This window comes from Pelophylax lessonae (assembly GCF_965119305.1).
Source record: "Pelophylax lessonae genome assembly, chromosome: 2".
NCBI lineage: Eukaryota > Metazoa > Chordata > Amphibia > Anura > Ranidae > Pelophylax > Pelophylax lessonae.
Genome location: NC_138769.1, coordinates 56,620,016 through 56,639,338, shown reverse-complemented (window position 1 = coordinate 56,639,338; position 19,323 = coordinate 56,620,016). Strand labels below are relative to the sequence as shown.

Genomic DNA, 19,323 nt, shown 5'->3' with positions numbered 1-19,323 from the left:
GCGAGTGGGTGCGTATGTGAGCGAGTGGGTGCGTATGTGAGCGAGTGGGTGCGTATGTGAGCGAGTGGGTGCGTATGTGAGCGAGTGGGTGCGTATGTGAGCGAGTGGGTGCGTATGTGAGCGAGTGGGTGCGTATGTGAGCGAGTGGGTGCGTATGTGAGCGAGTGGGTGCGTATGTGAGCGAGTGGGTGCGTATGTGAGCGAGTGGGTGCGTATGTGAGCGAGTGGGTGCGTATGTGAGCGAGTGGGTGCGTATGTGAGCGAGTGGGTGCGTATGTGAGCGAGTGGGTGCGTATGTGAGCGAGTGGGTGCGTATGTGAGCGAGTGGGTGCGTATGTGAGCGAGTGGGTGCGTATGTGAGCGAGTGGGTGCGTATGTGAGCGAGTGGGTGCGTATGTGAGCGAGTGGGTGCGTATGTGAGCGAGTGGGTGCGTATGTGAGCGAGTGGGTGCGTATGTGAGCGAGTGGGTGCGTATGTGAGCGAGTGGGTGCGTATGTGAGCGAGTGGGTGCGTATGTGAGCGAGTGGGTGCGTATGTGAGCGAGTGGGTGCGTATGTGAGCGAGTGGGTGCGTATGTGAGCGAGCGGGTGCGTATGTGAGCGAGTGGGTGCGTATGTGAGCGAGTGGGTGCGTATGTGAGCGAGTGGGTGCGTATGTGAGCGAGCGGGTGCGTATGTGAGCGAGCGGGTGCGTATGTGAGCGAGCGGGTGCGTATGTGAGCGAGCGGGTGCGTATGTGAGCGAGCGGGTGCGTATGTGAGCGAGCGGGTGCGTATGTGAGCGAGCGGGTGCGTATGTGAGCGAGCGGGTGCGTATGTGAGCGAGTGGGTGCGTATGTGAGCGAGTGGGTGCGTATGTGAGCGAGTGGGTGCGTATGTGAGCGAGTGGGTGCGTATGTGAGCGAGTGGGTGCGTATGTGAGCGAGTGGGTGCGTATGTGAGCGAGTGGGTGCGTATGTGAGCGAGTGGGTGCGTATGTGAGCGAGTGGGTGCGTATGTGAGCGAGTGGGTGCGTATGTGAGCGAGTGGGTGCGTATGTGAGCGAGTGGGTGCGTATGTGAGCGAGTGGGTGCGTATGTGAGCGAGTGGGTGCGTATGTGAGCGAGTGGGTGCGTATGTGAGCGAGTGGGTGCGTATGTGAGCGAGTGGGTGCGTATGTGAGCGAGTGGGTGCGTATGTGAGCGAGTGGGTGCGTATGTGAGCGAGTGAGTGCGTATGTGAGCGAGTGAGTGCGTATGTGAGCGAGTGAGTGCGTATGTGAGCGAGTGAGTGCGTATGTGAGCGAGTGAGTGCGTATGTGAGCGAGTGAGTGCGTATGTGAGCGAGTGAGTGCGTATGTGAGCGAGTGAGTGCGTATGTGAGCGAGTGAGTGCGTATGTGAGTGAGTGGGTGGGTGCGTATGTGAGTGAGTGGGTGGGTGCGTATGTGAGTGAGTGAGTGGGTGCGTATGTGAGTGAGTGGGTGGGTGCGTATGTGAGTGAGTGGGTGGGTGCGTATGTGAGTGAGTGAGTGGGTGCGTATGTGAGTGAGTGAGTGAGTGAGTGGGTGCGTATGTGAGTGAGTGAGTGCGTATGTGAGTGAGTGAGTGGGTGCGTATGTGAGTGAGTGAGTGGGTGCATATGTGAGTGAGTGAGTGCGTATGTGAGTGAGTGAGTGGGTGCGTATGTGAGTGAGTGAGTGGGTGCGTATGTGAGTGAGTGAGTGGGTGCGTATGTGAGTGAGTGAGTGGGTGCGTATGTATGCGAGTGGGTGGGTGCGTATGTATGCGAGTGGGTGGGTGCATGCATATGTATGTGAGTGGGTGAGTGGGTGAGTGAGTGCATCAAGCCTGCTTTTTCCCCATTCAACCTACTGGTGGGAAAAAAAAAAAAAAAAAAAAAAAACCCTAAAAAAAAGGAAATGGGCTGACCTAAAAGGAAATATTTACAGAGCAGAGGTTGTCATGGGACCTTAATACTTTTGGTGTCCCTGACGCAGAACAAGTACGCAGATAAGGACTCTTGACACTTCAGACATTCCTAACCTACAAATGTTCTGGGCCAGCGAAACTAATGAAGCCAGAGGGTGAGCATGATGGCCAGAGAGCTAACACTTTTAGAACAAAAACAGCAAACAGCAGCCTCCCATCTCTCATGACTGGGTTACTTTTAAAAGTGAAGTATGGACTAAACATTTATACTAGGGATGCACCGAAATGAAATTCTTGGCCGAAGCCGAATAATAATGAAATGCTTGGCCGAAGGCCGAATACCGAACGCGGTGTTTCGCATTTTTTCCATTTATTTTGCCAATTTTTAGGGGGCACGCTGATGGGCACATTTTATGTTAGGGGGCACTCTGATGGGCAAAACAAAACATTTAAATCAGCGTTGCTCTTAACATAAAATATGCCCATTAGCGTGCCCCTTAACATAAAATATGCCCATTAGCGTGCCCCTTAACATAAAATATGCCCATCAGAGTGCCCCTTAACATAAAATATGCTCATCAGCATGTCCCTTAGCATAAAATAAGGGGCACGCTGATGGCCACATTTTATGTCAAGGGAGCACTCTGTTGGGCACATTTTTTTTTAAGGGGCACTTTATAGGGCACTCTAATGAGCATGGCAAGTGGCAACATATGGCAAAATATGCCAGTCTGCACACTAATGCTTGTGCAGCTACCGTATTCTCCCCCAAATGTGCTCCACATACCTGAACTGCAGCCAGGTCGGAGCCAAAAGCCGCGAACAGGGGGGCGGGGCGTGCACATAGTGTCACGCTCGCTGGACCGAGTGTGAAGGAGCCGCAGTCAGGAGCAGGGGGCGGGACGCGCGCGTGACGTCACACCCCCTACTCGCGGCCGGACAGGACACCGGCGGCGTGTGAGCAGGGAGCCGCAATGAGGAAGGGGACTGAAGGACTCCTAGGTAGCGGGCTCGCGGTCCGGGCGGAAGCATCGCGCGGGCCGCCATTTAGTGACCGCCGCTGACATTGTTCGGCACAAATTTATTCGGCCTTTTTACTTATTCGGCCGAACACCGAAAGTGCTATTTTTTCTATTTTCGGCCGAATAATGTTCGGCCGCCGAACATTCGGTGCATCCCTAATTTATACTCCCCTAGGTGGATTCAGCATTGATAATGTATCCGTCCCCTGGCGGCTCTGTAGTGAGAACTGAACGATCAAGCCCCACTGAGCGCTCAGCCCAGGCTGAATGGCTGGCTCAAGCTCTCAGCAGAACACTCAGAGGCTGAGCTAAGTGCCCGTCCAGGCATCTGGGTGGATCCTTCTTGAGCCTGGACCAGGTGAGTGATGTCTGCCGACAGCTGACTTTAGACCGCTGTCAGCTGGAAATGGGTCAAAGGACTACATAACATACTGCACTACTTTTACCTACAGGTGAAGTATAGCCAAAGTAACCTTGGCTATACTTCTCCTTTAAAGCTAAAAAGTGTACTAACGGAACCAGACAGAAAAAATACTCGGCAATCTGCGATTGCTGTGTTTTAGCATGAGCCACCATAGCACCAACCATCACCCTCCAGGCTAAACAAAGTGCAACATCCCCCCATACATGAAACACCAATGATCATATGAATATAATTTCACATACAGTGATGCATGCCCAAACTCTGGAAAGCCATTACATTCTAAAACTTTGCTTCAGTGATCCATTAGTAACGCAAAGGATCTGATTTAACCACTTCAATACTGGGCACACACCCCCTTACTGCCCATACCAATTTTCAGCTTTCAGCGCTCTCACACTTTGAGTGACAATTGCTTGGTCATGCAATGCTGTACCCAAATAAAATTATATCACACACACACACACACACAGCTTTCTTTTGGTGGTATTTAATCACCGTTGGGAAGATAGAACATTTTGAAAAAAATAAATAAATAAAAGAAATTTAAAAAAATTTACTGACAAATTAAGAAAAACTAAGTAATTTTTCTCCTTCACTGATAGGCTGCACTGACGAACGACACTGATGGGCAGCACAGATGAGCAGGCACTGACTGGCATCACTAATGGGCACTGATAAAAGGTCACTGATTGGGCACTTTTGTATTTTACTGCAATCAGGGCATTGATGGTTAGTGCCCCGATATCCTTTCCTGAACTTCCCTCTGAGGAGCCGACTTCGGCTCGGCTCGCCTCGACACACACACACACACACACACACACACACACACACACACACACACACACACACACACACACAGGCAAGGAGAACCAGTAAACGGCACTTCCTCATTTACATGTGACCGGCTGTGGACACAGCCAATCACATGGGTAAAAAGCCACATCATTGGCTCTTTACCAAGATCGGGGTCGCGCCGTGTCCTAGGAACACGGCACGGCCATTCTGGGGCACTGTCATATAATGTTGTCCCAGAACGAGAGCCGCACCGCTCCGCCGGTGAGCCGACGGTGAGCGGACGGCAAGTGGTTAAAATAGAAATATGCCTCACATTAATATATGCTGCAGCACTTCATTATAAAAATGCGAATTGGCTTTCACTATCTCTTCTCTTCCCCCCCCCGCTTCCGCAAAGTCCCATAAACACCATCCTCATGGAGTAATCTCCGGCGAGCGGAGTGCAACACGCTGGGGGTGTGGCCTAGCAGGGGTACAGGCTGAGACTGCTACTTGTATACACACACACACACACACACACACACACACACACACACACAGTCGTCTTATTCTGATGTGCGGCTCCAGGGACCGTCAGCTCTCATCTACCACTGTCTGGAGCGTTGGCAGGCTCCTTCGCAGCCAGCACACACAGCAGCAGGCACAGGACTACACTTCCTTGCAGCATCTCACATACATACCATGGGTTCCCACAAATACCTGTTTTTTCTATCAGTCAAGTCCATCTGAGCAGCTCCCTGTGATCGTGTGGCAACAATGCTGCACTGCACCAGCATTTACAGCAGAGTTGTCACTCATGTAGGCTGAGCCTGCTTGCACTACAATGGGAAGAAAAGATGGTGCAGGGGGGGGGGGGGCAGTCAACACATGGCCACAGTTCTTCCCACTGCTTTCTAAACTGGCAAAACTACCCTTGTCAAAACCCTCCCACCGTGAGCTGCAGTGTCTGGGAAGGGGAGCATGTGAGACACAAATGAAGGATTTGGCTTACTCAGAAAGTTAAGGACTTTTTTTTTTGAGGGGGGGGGTTTACTTTACCAAGATTGTGTATCACATAGCGGGATTTGGCACTTTTTTAGACTGTCATACTGGAGCCTTTCGTTGTGAAGTTAATAGCCGAGAGGGAGAGGCTGTGATGATAGGATATAGTTCTAGGACATCAAGAAACATTTACCCATTTAACAAAATCTTTACCTGGCAGTCAATGGCAGGGACATCAGGATGCTCTCTATCCTGGAGCCAGGAGTCGCAAGGCCAAACTTGGTACCTCTGTCATATACGAGATTGAACTCCACATATCTAGGGTAAATATATCAGTAAATCATTAAACCAACCAAGACACATTTTAAAACAGAAGCACCTCTGCACTGAACTACATGATGTTAAAAGAATCTTGCTGAAGAAGCTACATTCAATGCTTCCAGGATTATCTGATGCCATCTACTGATCCCTACATGAACACACTGCTTAAAAAAAAAAAAAAAAAAAAAAAAAAAAGGACCATAGTACAGCATCAAGTCAATTAAACTCCTGGGATATTGATCTGGTCAGTTAAGTAGCGGAGGGGGTTGTTAATCAGTTTCAGCGGTAATGAAATTAACAGGTGCACTAGATGGGTAACAATGAGACAACCCCCCAAAACAGGAATGGTTTTACAGATGAAGGGCACCAAAATGTCCACCCCACCCCCCCCCCCCTTACTCCATTTTTCTGTTTTTCACTTGTTATGCTATCAGTAGTGACACTAACCCTAGCCAAACACATGAGGCGATACCTAGACCCTATAGAGGTTGCACAGGCAGTCCAACTCCTCCAGGATGGCACATCAATACGTGCCATTGCCAGAAGGTTTGCCGTTTCTCCCAGCACAGTCTCAAGAGCATGGAGGAGATTCCAGAAGACAGGCAGTTACTCTAGGAGAGCTGGACGGGGTTTACAGAAGGTCCTTAACCCATCAGCAGGACTGGTATCTGTTCCTTTGTGCACAAGATGAGCACAGCCAGAGCCCTACAAAATTACCTCCAGCAGGCCACTGGTGTGAATGTCTCTGACCAAACAATCAGAAAGTCTTCAGGAGGGAGGGCCCGACATCCTCTAGTTGGCCCTGCGCTTACTGCCTAGCAATGTGGAGATCGATTGGCATTTGCCATTGATCACCAGACAAGGCAGGTCCGCCCTGAGCACAGATGACAGACGTGAAAGGGTCTGAAGAAGCCATGAGAACGTTATGCTGCCTGTAACATCGTTCAGCATGACGGATTTGGTTGTGGGTAAGTGATGGTCTGAGGAGGCATATCAATGGATGGACACTCAGACCTCGCCATTAGGATTTGGGATGAAATCCTTGGACCCATTGTCAGACCCTATGCTGGTGCACAAAAATGCCCGGCCTCATGTGGTGAGAGTATGCAGCCAGCTCCTGGAGAATGAAGCAATTGATACCATGTACATAAACCAATGTATGTAAAACACAGCCGTCTGTCATTCTCCCTGAAGTGATCATAGAGGCTAAGTGATCCTGCTATATATGATCGCATGTCTAATTACTCAACAAGCCATGCCCCGCCATAGTTAGAATCACACCCCTAGGGACACATTTAACCCCTTGATCACCAGTACAGTTAACCCCTTCCCTGCCAGTGTCATTTTAACAGTAACAGTGCATATTTTTAGCACTGATTACTGTAGTAATGTCACTGGTACCCACAAAAGTGTCAAAAATGTCAGTTAGGGATCCGATCAGTCCGCTGCAATGTCATAGTCCTAAAAAACAAACACATCTTTCCCGTAGTTAGTAAACGCAATAACTTTTGCATCTAAATAAATCCGCGCTACGGGAAGGATTAATAAAGTGTGTGCACAAAAAAGCTGCAGCCTCCCTTGAACTATAGCCGAAGGCTATATAGATAGATAAGTAAAATGGAAGGTGATGGCGCTGCTTATTTTATAAAGTATTTATTTGCACTTTATAAAATAAGCAGCGCCATCACCTTCCATTTTACTTAGCAATAACTTTTGCGCAAACCAAACATGCTTGTGATTTTTTTAACCAAATATATAGCAGAATACAAGTTGGCCTAAGATGTTAAAATTGATTACTTTTTTTTGAGAATTTCATAAAAAAAAAAAAAAAAAAAACACGACATCAATTTTGTTTGGATACAGCGTCGCCAGACCACGCAATAGTCCGTTAAAAGTCATGCAGTGCCGAATCGCAAAATAGGGCCTGGTCATTGAGCAGCCAAATCCTCGGGGCTAAAGTGGTTAAATGAGGAAAAAAAAACCCAGTAAAGTTAGACCAATTCTTTTGTATAATGTAAGAATCATGACCTTTATTCTAAGCAAACAAATCATGATTCTCATTTTATTCAGAATCATGCAGCTCTAATATACAATACCGGATAGATTAAAAGTGTACAAATGCCTGGAGGGAGCCCTTTCCTCAAGTATAGGGATGCACTGGACACAAAGCAAGAGCAGACAAGACTTCCTCCGATTGGTTGAGGAAGATATTGTGACATCTGCCTGCCTCTCCACTTCAATTCGAGAAAGTCTAGTATTTAATTCATGGATTAGAAAGCTACCTTTGTTCCGGAACACAGCGCTGTATACGGATTATACAGCATTCCCAGTGGGCACGTTATACAATGGTTCGTTTTGACCAGCTTGGTCCAGACAAACTATAGAAAGTTAAAGCCCACATCCAGGTTTGATTAAACAGTTTGCTTTGCAGATATCTCTTTAAAGGCTTTAAAGTGGTTCTAAAGGCTCAAGGTTTTTTTTATTATTTTTTTTAAACCTTTGTGTATTCTATGCATGAAAGTAAAAATCCACAGATCTCTGCAGATGGTGTGACTGAGCCCTTTAATAACTAAAGTTCCATCAACCAGCTGTATTTCTGCAATTTTTCTGCCTCTGGAGAATAGGAGAGGACCAGCAATAGCAAATACTTTCATTGTTCTGAAACAAATCACCATACCTTCTCTCTTCATCATACCAACATAAGGAAGGTGTCTGCTAATCTAGGGAATCTTTCCAAAAAAAGAAGAGCGCCACCCAGTGTCTATTCCATAAACCATTAAAATGCCCTCTTTTGGAATGACAGACGCAAAGTAATGTAGACTGACATCGTATTAGCAGTCTATGGCCTGTAGTTTTGGTAGTGCCAATGGCAGATTTAACTAGAGCTGGGCTTTAAGCTCTGCACATCGCAGTCATACAACATAGGGGGCACAGACAAATAAGCTACAAAGATCAGGCAGGACAGCAGTGGGTGATTACTGTAAAGAGTTCCCTTTTCTTCCAGTTAAGAGTTTGGCCTAAGAAACTGAAACCTCTTCAATTACTACAACTTAGCTGTAGTTTTTTTTTTTTTTTTTTTTTAAACTCTATTTGGCAGAATCGGACACCATCTCGGCAAATTATTTTATTAAGTTTGGTTTAGTATAATTAACTACTTACCGTCCCCTTCTCAGCTGCTGCCACTGTTTCTCCTCTGGGGTGAAGGGGTCATTCTTGTGCTTAATTACTATAGGGACATAACACGGCACTACAGCTTTAGCACAGCTCTCTACAAACTGGAGGAGTTCCTCCCTAGATGGAGAGTCCAGGTCATCGAAGAAGATTCCTCCAACTCCTCTGCGCTCTCCGCGGTGCTGGATGAAAAAGTAGTCATCACACCTACAAGGACAAAATATACATTAAACATCAGACACTTTTACTGAGTCTACAAGAGAGGAAAAAAAGAAAAAAAAAAAAAAAAAAAAAGGACATAGGAATACACATAAAAACACTCGCTGCAAAAATATTCTGGATAGTCACACCACAGCCAGAGTAAAGATTCACTAGTTCATCAAAAAATTAAAGGAAGGAGAATCACAGATGTGTGTGCGCATTATGTAATCTCAGTTTTTGTTTAACCCCTTGAGGTTCAGTGGAGCCAGCTATTCAATGGGTATATAGAGGCAGCAGATCACATTACATTCCCCAGCTCACATTGGAACATTGTCCTAATTTCCTGTCCAGTCACAGTATCAAAAGTGAAGGGAATATCTTTAAATAAGACAAATATGGGAGGGGAGACTATATCCAACAATGATTTTAACCCTGCCCTACTCTATTTAACCACTTCCCATATGTCCTTGGGAAGAAGCCATGATTGTTTAGAATTTGCAGCTGGTGAGGAGCTTTCATGCAACAGTAATTTGAGTGCCTCTACAGCCGCCCAATCACTTTACAGGGCCCCCCCCCCCTCCACTGCTTTGGAGGGCAGAGGAGAGATCAGGGGTCTAATAGATCCCAGATCTTTCCATAGAAGGACCTGCCACTGCCTCAGCCATTAGGATGGGATGTTTATTCCCTTGGGATAGCAATTTAGTTAAAAAAAAAAAAAAAACTGTGTGCAGCAACCCCTCCTCAGCCCCCTAACACTTACCTGAGGCTCCTCTGTCCAGAGATATCCACGAGTGACTCAGCCGTCTGAGATTCTCCCTCCCGATTGGCTAAAACACTGCAGCGGCACCATTGGCTGCTGTCAAAGTCAGCTAACTAATCAGGGGAGAGAGGGCGGGGCCGGGGCTCTGTGTCTGCATGGACACAGGGAGCTGCGACCCGGATGCCTCCACAGCAAGCTGCTTGAGGTGCGGGAACTGAACAAGAGGGGTGGGGCATGGATCACAGAAGAGGGACCGAAGGAGGCTCCAGACTGCTCTGTGCAAAACAGTAGGCAAGTATGACATGTTTGGTATTTCTATAGGAAGAAAAAAAAAAAAAACCCCACACACACACACGACCCAGACTCCACACAAATGCAAACACTTGCATAAGTCCTGTGAGCCTATGTACACAGTGATTGCACCACATGTGAGGTATTGCCAAAAATGGCAACCACCATTTTATTCTCTTAAAAAAAAAAAAAAAGTTGATTTTAACACGTGGATGAGAATGTCAGAATTGGCCAGGATGGCAAGTAGTTAAAAGTAAAAAAAATAAAAAGTTCCATACTTTAATCACAGTACAGGAGTTTTGTATGCAGTTGTGCTCATAAGTATACATTTATGTTTTCTTGGACATTTTTTCAAAGACTATGAATGATAAAAATTATTTTACTCATGGTTAGTGCTTGGCTGAATTCATTTATTATCAACTGTTTACTCTGTTTAAATCAGAATGGAAACAAACTACCCAAATGACCCTGATCAAAAGTTTACATACCCTGGTGACTTTGGCCTGATCACATGCAAAAAAGCCGATACAAAAGGGGTTTGAATGGCTATTAAAAAGGTAACCATCCTCACCTGTGATCGGTTTGTTTGCAATTCGTGTGTGTATAAAAGGTCAATGAGTTTCTGGACTCCTGACAAACCCTTGCATCTTTCATCCAGTGCTGCACTGACGTTTCTGGATTCTGAGTCATGGGGGAAAGCAAATAATTGTCAAAAGGATCTGCGGGGAAAAAAGGTAGTTGTGAACTGTATAAAAACAAGAAAAAGAAAAAAGAAAAAAGAAAAAAGAAAAACAAGAAAAAGAAAAAAGAAAAAAGAAAAAAGAAAAAAGAAAAAAGAAGATCCAAGGAATTGAGAATGCCAATCAGCAGTGTTCAAACTCTAATCAAGAAGTAGAAAAATAGAATTTTTGTAAGAACTTACCATAAAATTATTTTCTCTTACGTCCTGACAGTCGCCCCCCATACAGTCTGCACTTCTGGGGACGTCCCAAAGCAGTGTAGATGTGAGGGGTGGGAAACGTAACCGTCAAAAAAGGCAATGCAGCACCCAGGTCAGAGAAAAGAACCTTATCTGAACCAGAAAGGTAACCACTGGGTAACAGGAAAGCTCAACAGGAGCGAACAAACCCAGGAAGAAAAATAACCATGTGGGAAAAAAACCCGAAAGGAGGAGACAGGCTAAAAACCGCCATGTCTCCCCTAAGGCAGTGGTTCTCAATTCCCGTCCTCGGGACCCACCAACAGGCCAGGTTTGCAAGATAACTAAATTACATCACAGGTGATCTCATTTGCTGCTCAGTGATTGCAGTATTCTAGTCTGCATCCCCCAAGGTAATACTTAAAATCTGGCCTGTTAGTGGGTCCCGAGGACCGGAATTGAGAACCACTGCCCTAAGGCACTGCCGCACTCAGAACTTTGCGGCCAAGAGGCATCTGCCGAAGCCAGAACATCAAGTTTAGTAAAAGGTATGCACGGATGACCAGGTCGTCGCCTTGCACACCTGGGACACCGACACCTGATGGCGGAAGGCCCAGGACGCACTAACCGTTCTGGTAGAGTGCACCGTGACTGGGAAAGGTGGAACCCGATCCCTAATTGAATAGGCCTGTACAATCGTCTGATCCATTTGGAAATGGTTGCCGCAGACGCAGCCGTACCCTTCCGAGGTCCCTCAGGAAGGACAAAAAGAGAATCCGACTTTCTGAAGGATTCAGTAGACGAAACCCTGATCGCCCTTACCACATCCAAGGAATACAAGGCAAACTCCTTAGGATGCTTAGGCTTCGCACACAGCGAAGGTAAGACAATGTCCTCGTTGAGCTGGAAATCCGAAACCACTTTCGGAAGAAAGGACTGAGGAGGTCGCAAGACCACTTTGTCCCTATGAACAACCAGATAGGGGGAGCAGCACGACAGGGCCGCCAACTCCGACACTCTGAGCAGATGTGACCGCCACCAGGAAGGCAACTTTCCGTGACAGCACCGGCAGAGGAATCTCCCGGATGTTATCAAAAGGAGTACGTTGCAAAATGGACAAAACCAAATTCAGGTCCCAAGGAGGCAAGGGTGCCCTCCTAGGGGGAGCCAGATGACTCACCCCTTGAATGAAAGTGCGGATAAAGGAATTAGACGCCAGAGGGCGTTAAAAAAGAATGGTCAGCGCAGATAACTGGCCCTTATTAGTGGTCAGCGCCAATCGCTACTCCACACCAGTTTGCAGGAACGCTAACACCCTCGCCACCGAAAAGGAGCGGGGATGGAACCCCTGCGATTCACACCAGGCGAAATAAAGCCTTCCAGGTACGATAATAAATCTTACCAGACGAGGCTTTCCTAGCCTTGAGTAATGTAGGAATGACCCCTATCTCTCAAGGCCTGGCTTTCAACAGCCACGCCGTCAAAGCCAGCGACTGTAAAGCAGGATGGAAGATCGGCCCCTGAGACAGGAGATAGTCTCGCAGTGGGAGCCGCCAGGGAGGCTCGACAACCAGTTGCATGATGTCCGCATACCAAGACAGGCGCAGCCACTAGAATCGGTTCCGAGACCAACCTGCGAAGGAACCTGGACAACAACTGAATCGGGGCATAAATCAAGGCGATACCGATTCCAAGGCACTACCAACGCGTCCGCCAGAGGGTCGCGTGTTCTTGCCACGAACCTTCCCACCTTGTTGTTTAGCCGAGACGCGAACAGATCCACATCCGGGGATACCCACCGCGCACACAGCCTCTGCAACACCTCCGGATGTAGGGACCATTCCCCCTGGTCCAGGGTCTGGCGACTCAGATAGTCCGCTTGCCAGTTCTCCACACCTGGAATGTGAACAGCCGAAATCGCTGGAACCTGCGTCTCGGCCCAAGATAGAATCTCGGCCACTTCCTTGGCTGCCGGAGCACTCCTGGTGCCCCCTTGGTGATTGATGTAAGCCATCGCAGTGGCGTTGTCCGTCTGCACCCACACCAGACAGCCCCGCAGACGATCCGACCAACGGAGCAAACAGAGCCTGATCGCTTGCAGTTCCAAGACATTTATCGGAAGGGAGGACTCTCCCTTCGAACAAGTGCCCAGTGCAGACAGATTGCCCAGAACACCACCCCAGCCCGACAGGCTGGCATCCGTGGTTACCACAGTCCATAGCAACGGTCGAAAGGACTCTCCTTCCTGCAGAGTCGGAGACTGAAGCCACCACAGAAGATCCAATCTGACTTGAGGGCTCAAAGAGATCCTCCTTTCCAAGGAATGAGGATGTCTGTCCCACCTGGTCAGGATCTCCGCTTGCAGAGATAGTGTGTGAAATTGTGCAAACGGTACTGCCTCGAAAGCCGACACCATCAAGCCCAGGGACCACATGCAGGTCCGGAGCGAGGAGAACTCGTTGTCCCTGAGTCCGGAGTTTTTCCTCCGGAAGACCGACCTTCACCTGGGCGGAGTCCAGAATCATCCCCCAGGTAAGGGAGATGAACAGAAGAGGAAAATGTCGACTTCTGAAAATTGATGGTCCACCCGAACTCCTGGAGAGTCTGAACCGTGGTGCATAGATCGCGCAACAGAGTGGCACTGGAACTCGACCTTAAAAGGGGATCGTCCAGGTACCCCAGGATGGCAATCCCCTGAACCCGCAACAAGGCAAGAACAGGAGCCAACACTTTGGTAAAAACCCTTGGAGCCAAAGCGAGGCCGAAAGGCAACACCACGAACGGATAATGCTCCTCGGCAATTGCGAATCGGAGGTACCTCCGATGACCCTCGTATATAGGGATGTGTAGATACGCATCCTTGAGATCTATGGAAGCCAGGAAATTCCCTGGACTCAGGGATGCCACCACTGACCAGAGGGACTCCAATCCGGAATTTCTGGACCCGCACAAAGTGGTTCAGAAACTTTAAGTCCAGAATCGGACGCACCTTGCCCTCTTTTCTGGGCACTGCGAGCAGATTTGAGTAAAAACCCCGAAACCTGTCCCAATGTGGCACCGGGACAACCACTTCCTGGGCGAGGAGATCCTGAACCGCCCGATGGAGATCTCGGAAACGATCTGGGGTCAAATGAAGATTTGAGGGAAAGAATCTGTCTGCTGGGCGTGATCGAAACTCGGTCTTGTACCCTGATCAAATGAGTTCTTGAACCCACCTGTCCTGAATCTTGGCCAGCCAAGGTTCGGGAAAACAGCGCAGACGTACCCCCACCCCTGAAAAGGGTGAGGGCGCCCCTTCAGGTCGAGGCGGACTGGGCCGCCGTGCCTGTGTGGTGGCTTTAGGCTTGCCCGCTTCTTCTGGCCACCAGAGGCCTTACCTTTGTCTTGTGCCTTGAAGGCACGAAAGGACCCCTGGTTAGGTTTAAAGCGGTTGTAAACCCAAAGAACAAAAAAAAAAAAAAAAAAAAAACCTGCAAGACAAAAAGGCATAATGAGCTAGTATGCATCGCATACTAGCTCATTATGTGTAACTTACCTTAGAACGAAGCCCCGACACGGACCCCCGGACATCGCTGCGGGCGCTGCCATGATCCCTCGCCGTCTCTTCCGGGTTCGGCGGCTCTGGCGCGGTGATTGGCTGGAAGAGACGGCTCCGGCACGATGATTGGCCGGAGCCGCGATGACGTCACTCCCGCGCATGCGCGATTTTCCGGCAAGCTCCCGGCAAATAGATTGAAGGTCCCCCCGGACCTTCAGAGCGCGAGCGGCTGCATGCACTGTAAATATCTCCTAAACCGTGCCGGTTTAGGAGATATTATTTGTACCTACAGGTAAGCCTCATTATAGGCTTACCTGTAGGTAAAAGTGTCAAAAAGCGGGATACTACCGCTTTAAATGAAGGGCCCCGCTTACCGCAGAAGGATCTTCCCCTGGACACCTGGGGCAGCAGCGTGCTCTTACCCCCAGTGACCCCCTTCACCAGTTCATCCAGAGAGTCCCCAAAAAGACGACTCCCGGTATAAGGGATGTCAGACACCATCTTCTTGGAAGAGTGGTTGGTCGACCAGCTTTTCAACCAAACGATGCGACGAGTCGTCACAGCAACTGCAGACAGGCGTGAGACTAAAGGGGCCTCATCCAGGGCCGCGTCACATACGTATAAAAACAACCTGAATAGTTTGATCCACCATCTCCAGAGTAGCACGAGGGGCGGAGTCAGCAATAAGTGTGCGTTTAAGCACCTTGACCCACTCCACAACAGCCTGAGAGCATTACGGAAGCGAACACCGGTTTCATTAAGGAACCCGCAACCATGTAGATGTAGCGGGTAAGATTTTCCACCCGCCTATCCGCCGGGTCTTTAAACACCAGAGAATACTCCGCGGGCGTTAAAGTGGCTTTATTCAACCTGGACACAGTGTGGTCCACCTTAGGAGCCACAGTCCAGCGCGTATGCACCGGAACCGCAAAGGGATAACGGTACTGAAAACGCTTGGGCACCACAAAATTGCGTTTTAATTGTTCATTCACGGTCTCATGAAACTCAGCGGGGCAGGGAAAAACCTGACCCAGACTTCGGAGCTTTGCGGGTCCCAAAAGGAAGACCGCTTATCCCGACAGTTGGGGCTCATCTAAATTTAGCGTGTCTTTCACAGCGCTAATAAGCGCAGACATTGCAGCACGTTCTCTTGCTGAACCGGAGGTGGAATCCTCATCCTCCACATCCGACCGAGAGGACTAAGACCCCTCAGGTGGTACACTGTCCGTGGCAACCATATCTGGCTCTGAATCAGAAGACTAAGAGAACCTCGGCTTCTTCTTCCTAGAAGCCCGGTCAGACATTAACAAATAAACTTTTGACGCTAAAGTCGCCAAGTGCAGCAGTAAGTGAGACTATAGCCGAGGATTCAGGAGTACCTGAACCCTCCACCAGAGCAGGGGGGAATTTGCTGTCCTGGGACTCCATCATAGCACTTCAGAATTTAAAAAGGCGTTGGCCCTTTAAAATCTGCAATTACCGTGGTTCCCACCGCAATGAGGAACTAAGCCTGTGCTACTAAAAACTGCAAAAGAATGAAAGCCAGCAGGAATGCAGCCCAAGAAACACCATCATAAAATCCCCCAAAGTGTGCCTATACCTTGTGACACGCTGCCAGCTCGATCTGCCTGTGAGAAGAAAGGAAGTGACCTCACGCCACTAGAGGCAGAACACAGCTCTGAGCCACAAGAAAATGGTTGCCAATACAAGTCTATTGAGAAGGCTCCAGCAAAACGGCCGCTGTTCACCTAAAGAAACATAGCGCCCACACTAAAGATGGCGCCCAAAGGGCGCCAAAAGAATGGTAGAAAATGGCTGCTGCCCTCACAATAAGGCCAAACAGCCTGCTCCGTACCTCCAAAACGTTGCCGAAGCACCTCAGGGACCCCCGCAACCCCCACACAGCGGTAGAACCACCATAGCGCCCCCGCAGGGACACAGGGACTGCACTGACAGACATGAGGGGGATATCACAGTTCCATGTGCACTGCCATCCCCATAAACAGAGGGCCCACATACACACCCCAACAGACAATTGCCACAGACAGAGGTAGCATGGTACTCGCCGGTCCAGCGAAACGTGGGTACCGCTCTGACAGGAAGCCTCCCACTCTGGGTGGTGGTGCAGTCAGCCGAAAAGGAGGCTAGCAACACGCGGCGGACCGCAGTTGAGACATCCCAGGCGAAGTAGCCACTTTGCAGGCTCTGCCCTGAGGACAGGGGCATAGTCGTTTGCGAAGGCCTGGGCGTACGCATAGCCTGTTAACGCTCAATGGCAGGCTGGGATTCCATAAGGCCCTAGGATAGCCAGTGCGATTCCCAACCCGCAAACGCTGTAGTCTTCCGAAGTCCAACTAAGTGCAGGAACAAATAAACGGCTATTATAAAAGAAAACACTTTCTCAGAGAGAGAAAAAAAATAAGTAAAAAGGCTGAGACTGCAGCCCCAGCCAGGGAAAAGCCAGCCTACTCCTATGCTAGGCAAAGACAAACTGATTTGGGAATGCTGCTAGCTGGGGGTATTGGACCAGAGGGACTGCCCCCTGTAGGTGTGTCTATTCAAAGGTTTTGTGAATGTTTTCTAACAAAATCTTATGTCTAGCTTATTCCTGTGGATAAGACCAATACCCAGAAGTGCAGACTGTATGAGTGGGCGGCAACTGTCAGAGGATGTAAGAGAAATGAGGGGTTCTGTTGAAATCAAACCACGGTCAGGTAGACCCAACTAAAATTTCAGCCACAACTGCCAGGAAAACTGTTTAGGATGCAAAGAAAAACCCACAAATACCTTCAGGTGAAATACAGGAAAAACATGTGGTGTGGCTGTTTCAAGATGCACACTAAGGAGGCACTTGAAAGATGGCCTGCATGGTTGAGTCGCCAGAAGAAAGCCATTACTACGCAAATGCCACAAAGTATCCCACTTACAATACGCCAAACAGCACAGAGACAAGCCTCAAACATTCTGGCACAAAGTCACTTGGAGTACTGAGACCAAAATTTAGCTTTTTGGCCACAACCATAAACGCTAAAATTAGAGAGGAGTCAACAAGTCCTATGATGAAAAGGTACACCCATTCTTACTGTGAAACAATGAGGTGGATCGTTGATGCAAGCTACAAAAAAAAGGCACAGGAAATTTGGTCAGAATTGATGGCAAGATGAATGCAGTATTTTATCAAAAAATACTGGAGGAAAATTTGCATTCATCAGCCCAGAAACTTTCATGGGACGTACTTGGACATTCCAACAGGACAATGATCCTAAACACAAGGCCAAGTCAACATGTCATTGGCTACAGCAGAACCAAGTGAAAGGTTCTGGAGTGGCCATCTCAGTCTCCTGACCTCAGTATCGATGGGCCACTCAAAACTTGCAGTTCTTGCAAGACAGCCCAAGAAGGGGAGGAACTGGAGGCTTTTTGCTAGGAAGAATGGGCAGCTTTACCATCTGAGAAGATAAAGAGCCTCATCCACAAATATCACAAAAAAGACTTCAAGCTGTCATTGATGTTAAAGGGGACAATACACAATATTAAGAACTGGGGTATGTAAACTTTTGATCAGGGTCATTTGGGTAGTTTGTTGTCATGATAAAAAGAGTAAAACACAGTTGATTGATAATAAATGGCTTCAGCCAAACATTAACCATGAGTGAAAGAAAAGTTTTTGTGTTATCATTCATACTCTCAGAAAAATGGCCAAGAAATCATAAATTCTGCCAGGGTATATAAACTTATGGAGCACAACTGTAATTGTAAAACATAAGCCAAGCCCAATAGTAAAGAGTTCAAAGTGTGTGTGTGTTTTTTTTGATGGTCCTGGCAGTTGGGGGGGGGGGGGGGGGGGAAGGGAGAAGGGGGTGGGCAAGCACTGGTAAAAAATTACACATTAAGCAGAATGAACAGGAATGCACTCCTGAGCATACTGTGTGTGTTTGCCGATAGTGGAAGAATGCTCCATATCAGAGGTCAGTCAACACCAACGCACCCTCTTTATCTTAGAGCTCCAGCATGTATGTTATACACAGTTAAGACCCCACATACAAGAGGTTTATGACAGAAATGAGATTTGGTTTGGATGAATGAAGTTATGTCTATGTTGAAAAGTGGAAGTTGGTAACACATGACTTGTTCCATTCATTTCATTTTTGAACTGCTGCACAATGACAGATCAGAAGTCAAATGGCCATTTAAGATCCAGATGACTTCAAGAACCTCACCCGCATCAGACTATGCTCCACACAGCCACCCCACAACCAATGCTTATAGGGCTTGCTGAATACTACAAACAGCAGCTTAATGGGGTGCTTTTGTCTTGAGTTTGGTCACACTGAATGCGGCTTTGAAATCGTGCAGGTTCACTTGCAATCGCACAATTTCAAAGCCGCATGTCAGTGCGACTTCAGGTGCTACTTGGAAGATATCTGTGAGACTTCACATACAGAGGTCTATTGCAAAAAGTAGTGAAGGAACTACTTTCAAAATCAGTGCAACTCCAATGGATTCTGAGTCGCACCAATATGACTGCTTTGATTGTGGACAATAGGATGAGACTTGTCATGCGATATAATGGTTTCAAATTGAATGAAAAGTCTCACTGGTGTGACCAGATGCTAAATGCTCTGCAATACAGACAAAGGCAGTTTGATGCATGCAGATCCTAAATGGCTACCCACAAGGCAATTTGTTCCTGCCCTAAAGCGACTGCACCAAGGATGCTTAACCTTTTGAAGGGCGAGGGCCACTTAAGTGATTTGGTAACCCATTGCGAGCCACAATGAAATGGTTCAGAATTTATTTTTTTTATTTTGAGAAGCATAATGAAGATTAGATTTTAAACAATCATCATCATTTTGTGTGGGTTCAATCACTGTTGGAGGTTTACCAAATATTACATCTTGCGGGCGTGGTGGTCTTTCTGAAAGCGCACCAAACCTGCAGGATATAATAGAAGTTAATGGCTCAGTGCAGCTAACCAGCAGAAAAGCCGTA

General features: G+C 48.0%; 1 protein-coding gene across 1 annotated transcript in view; it reads right to left on the bottom strand.

Moving 5' to 3' along the window:
• CPOX (coproporphyrinogen oxidase) overlaps positions 1-19,323 on the bottom strand; it is a 43,915-nt gene that overhangs the window by 1,745 nt on the left and 22,847 nt on the right. Inside the window, exons 5-6 of the mRNA XM_082245518.1 lie at positions 8,611-8,829; positions 5,344-5,448 (exon numbers count right to left, since the gene is read on the bottom strand). Coding sequence (XP_082101644.1) covers positions 5,344-5,448; positions 8,611-8,829 — 324 coding nt within the window. The remainder of the gene's footprint in view (positions 1-5,343; positions 5,449-8,610; positions 8,830-19,323) is intronic.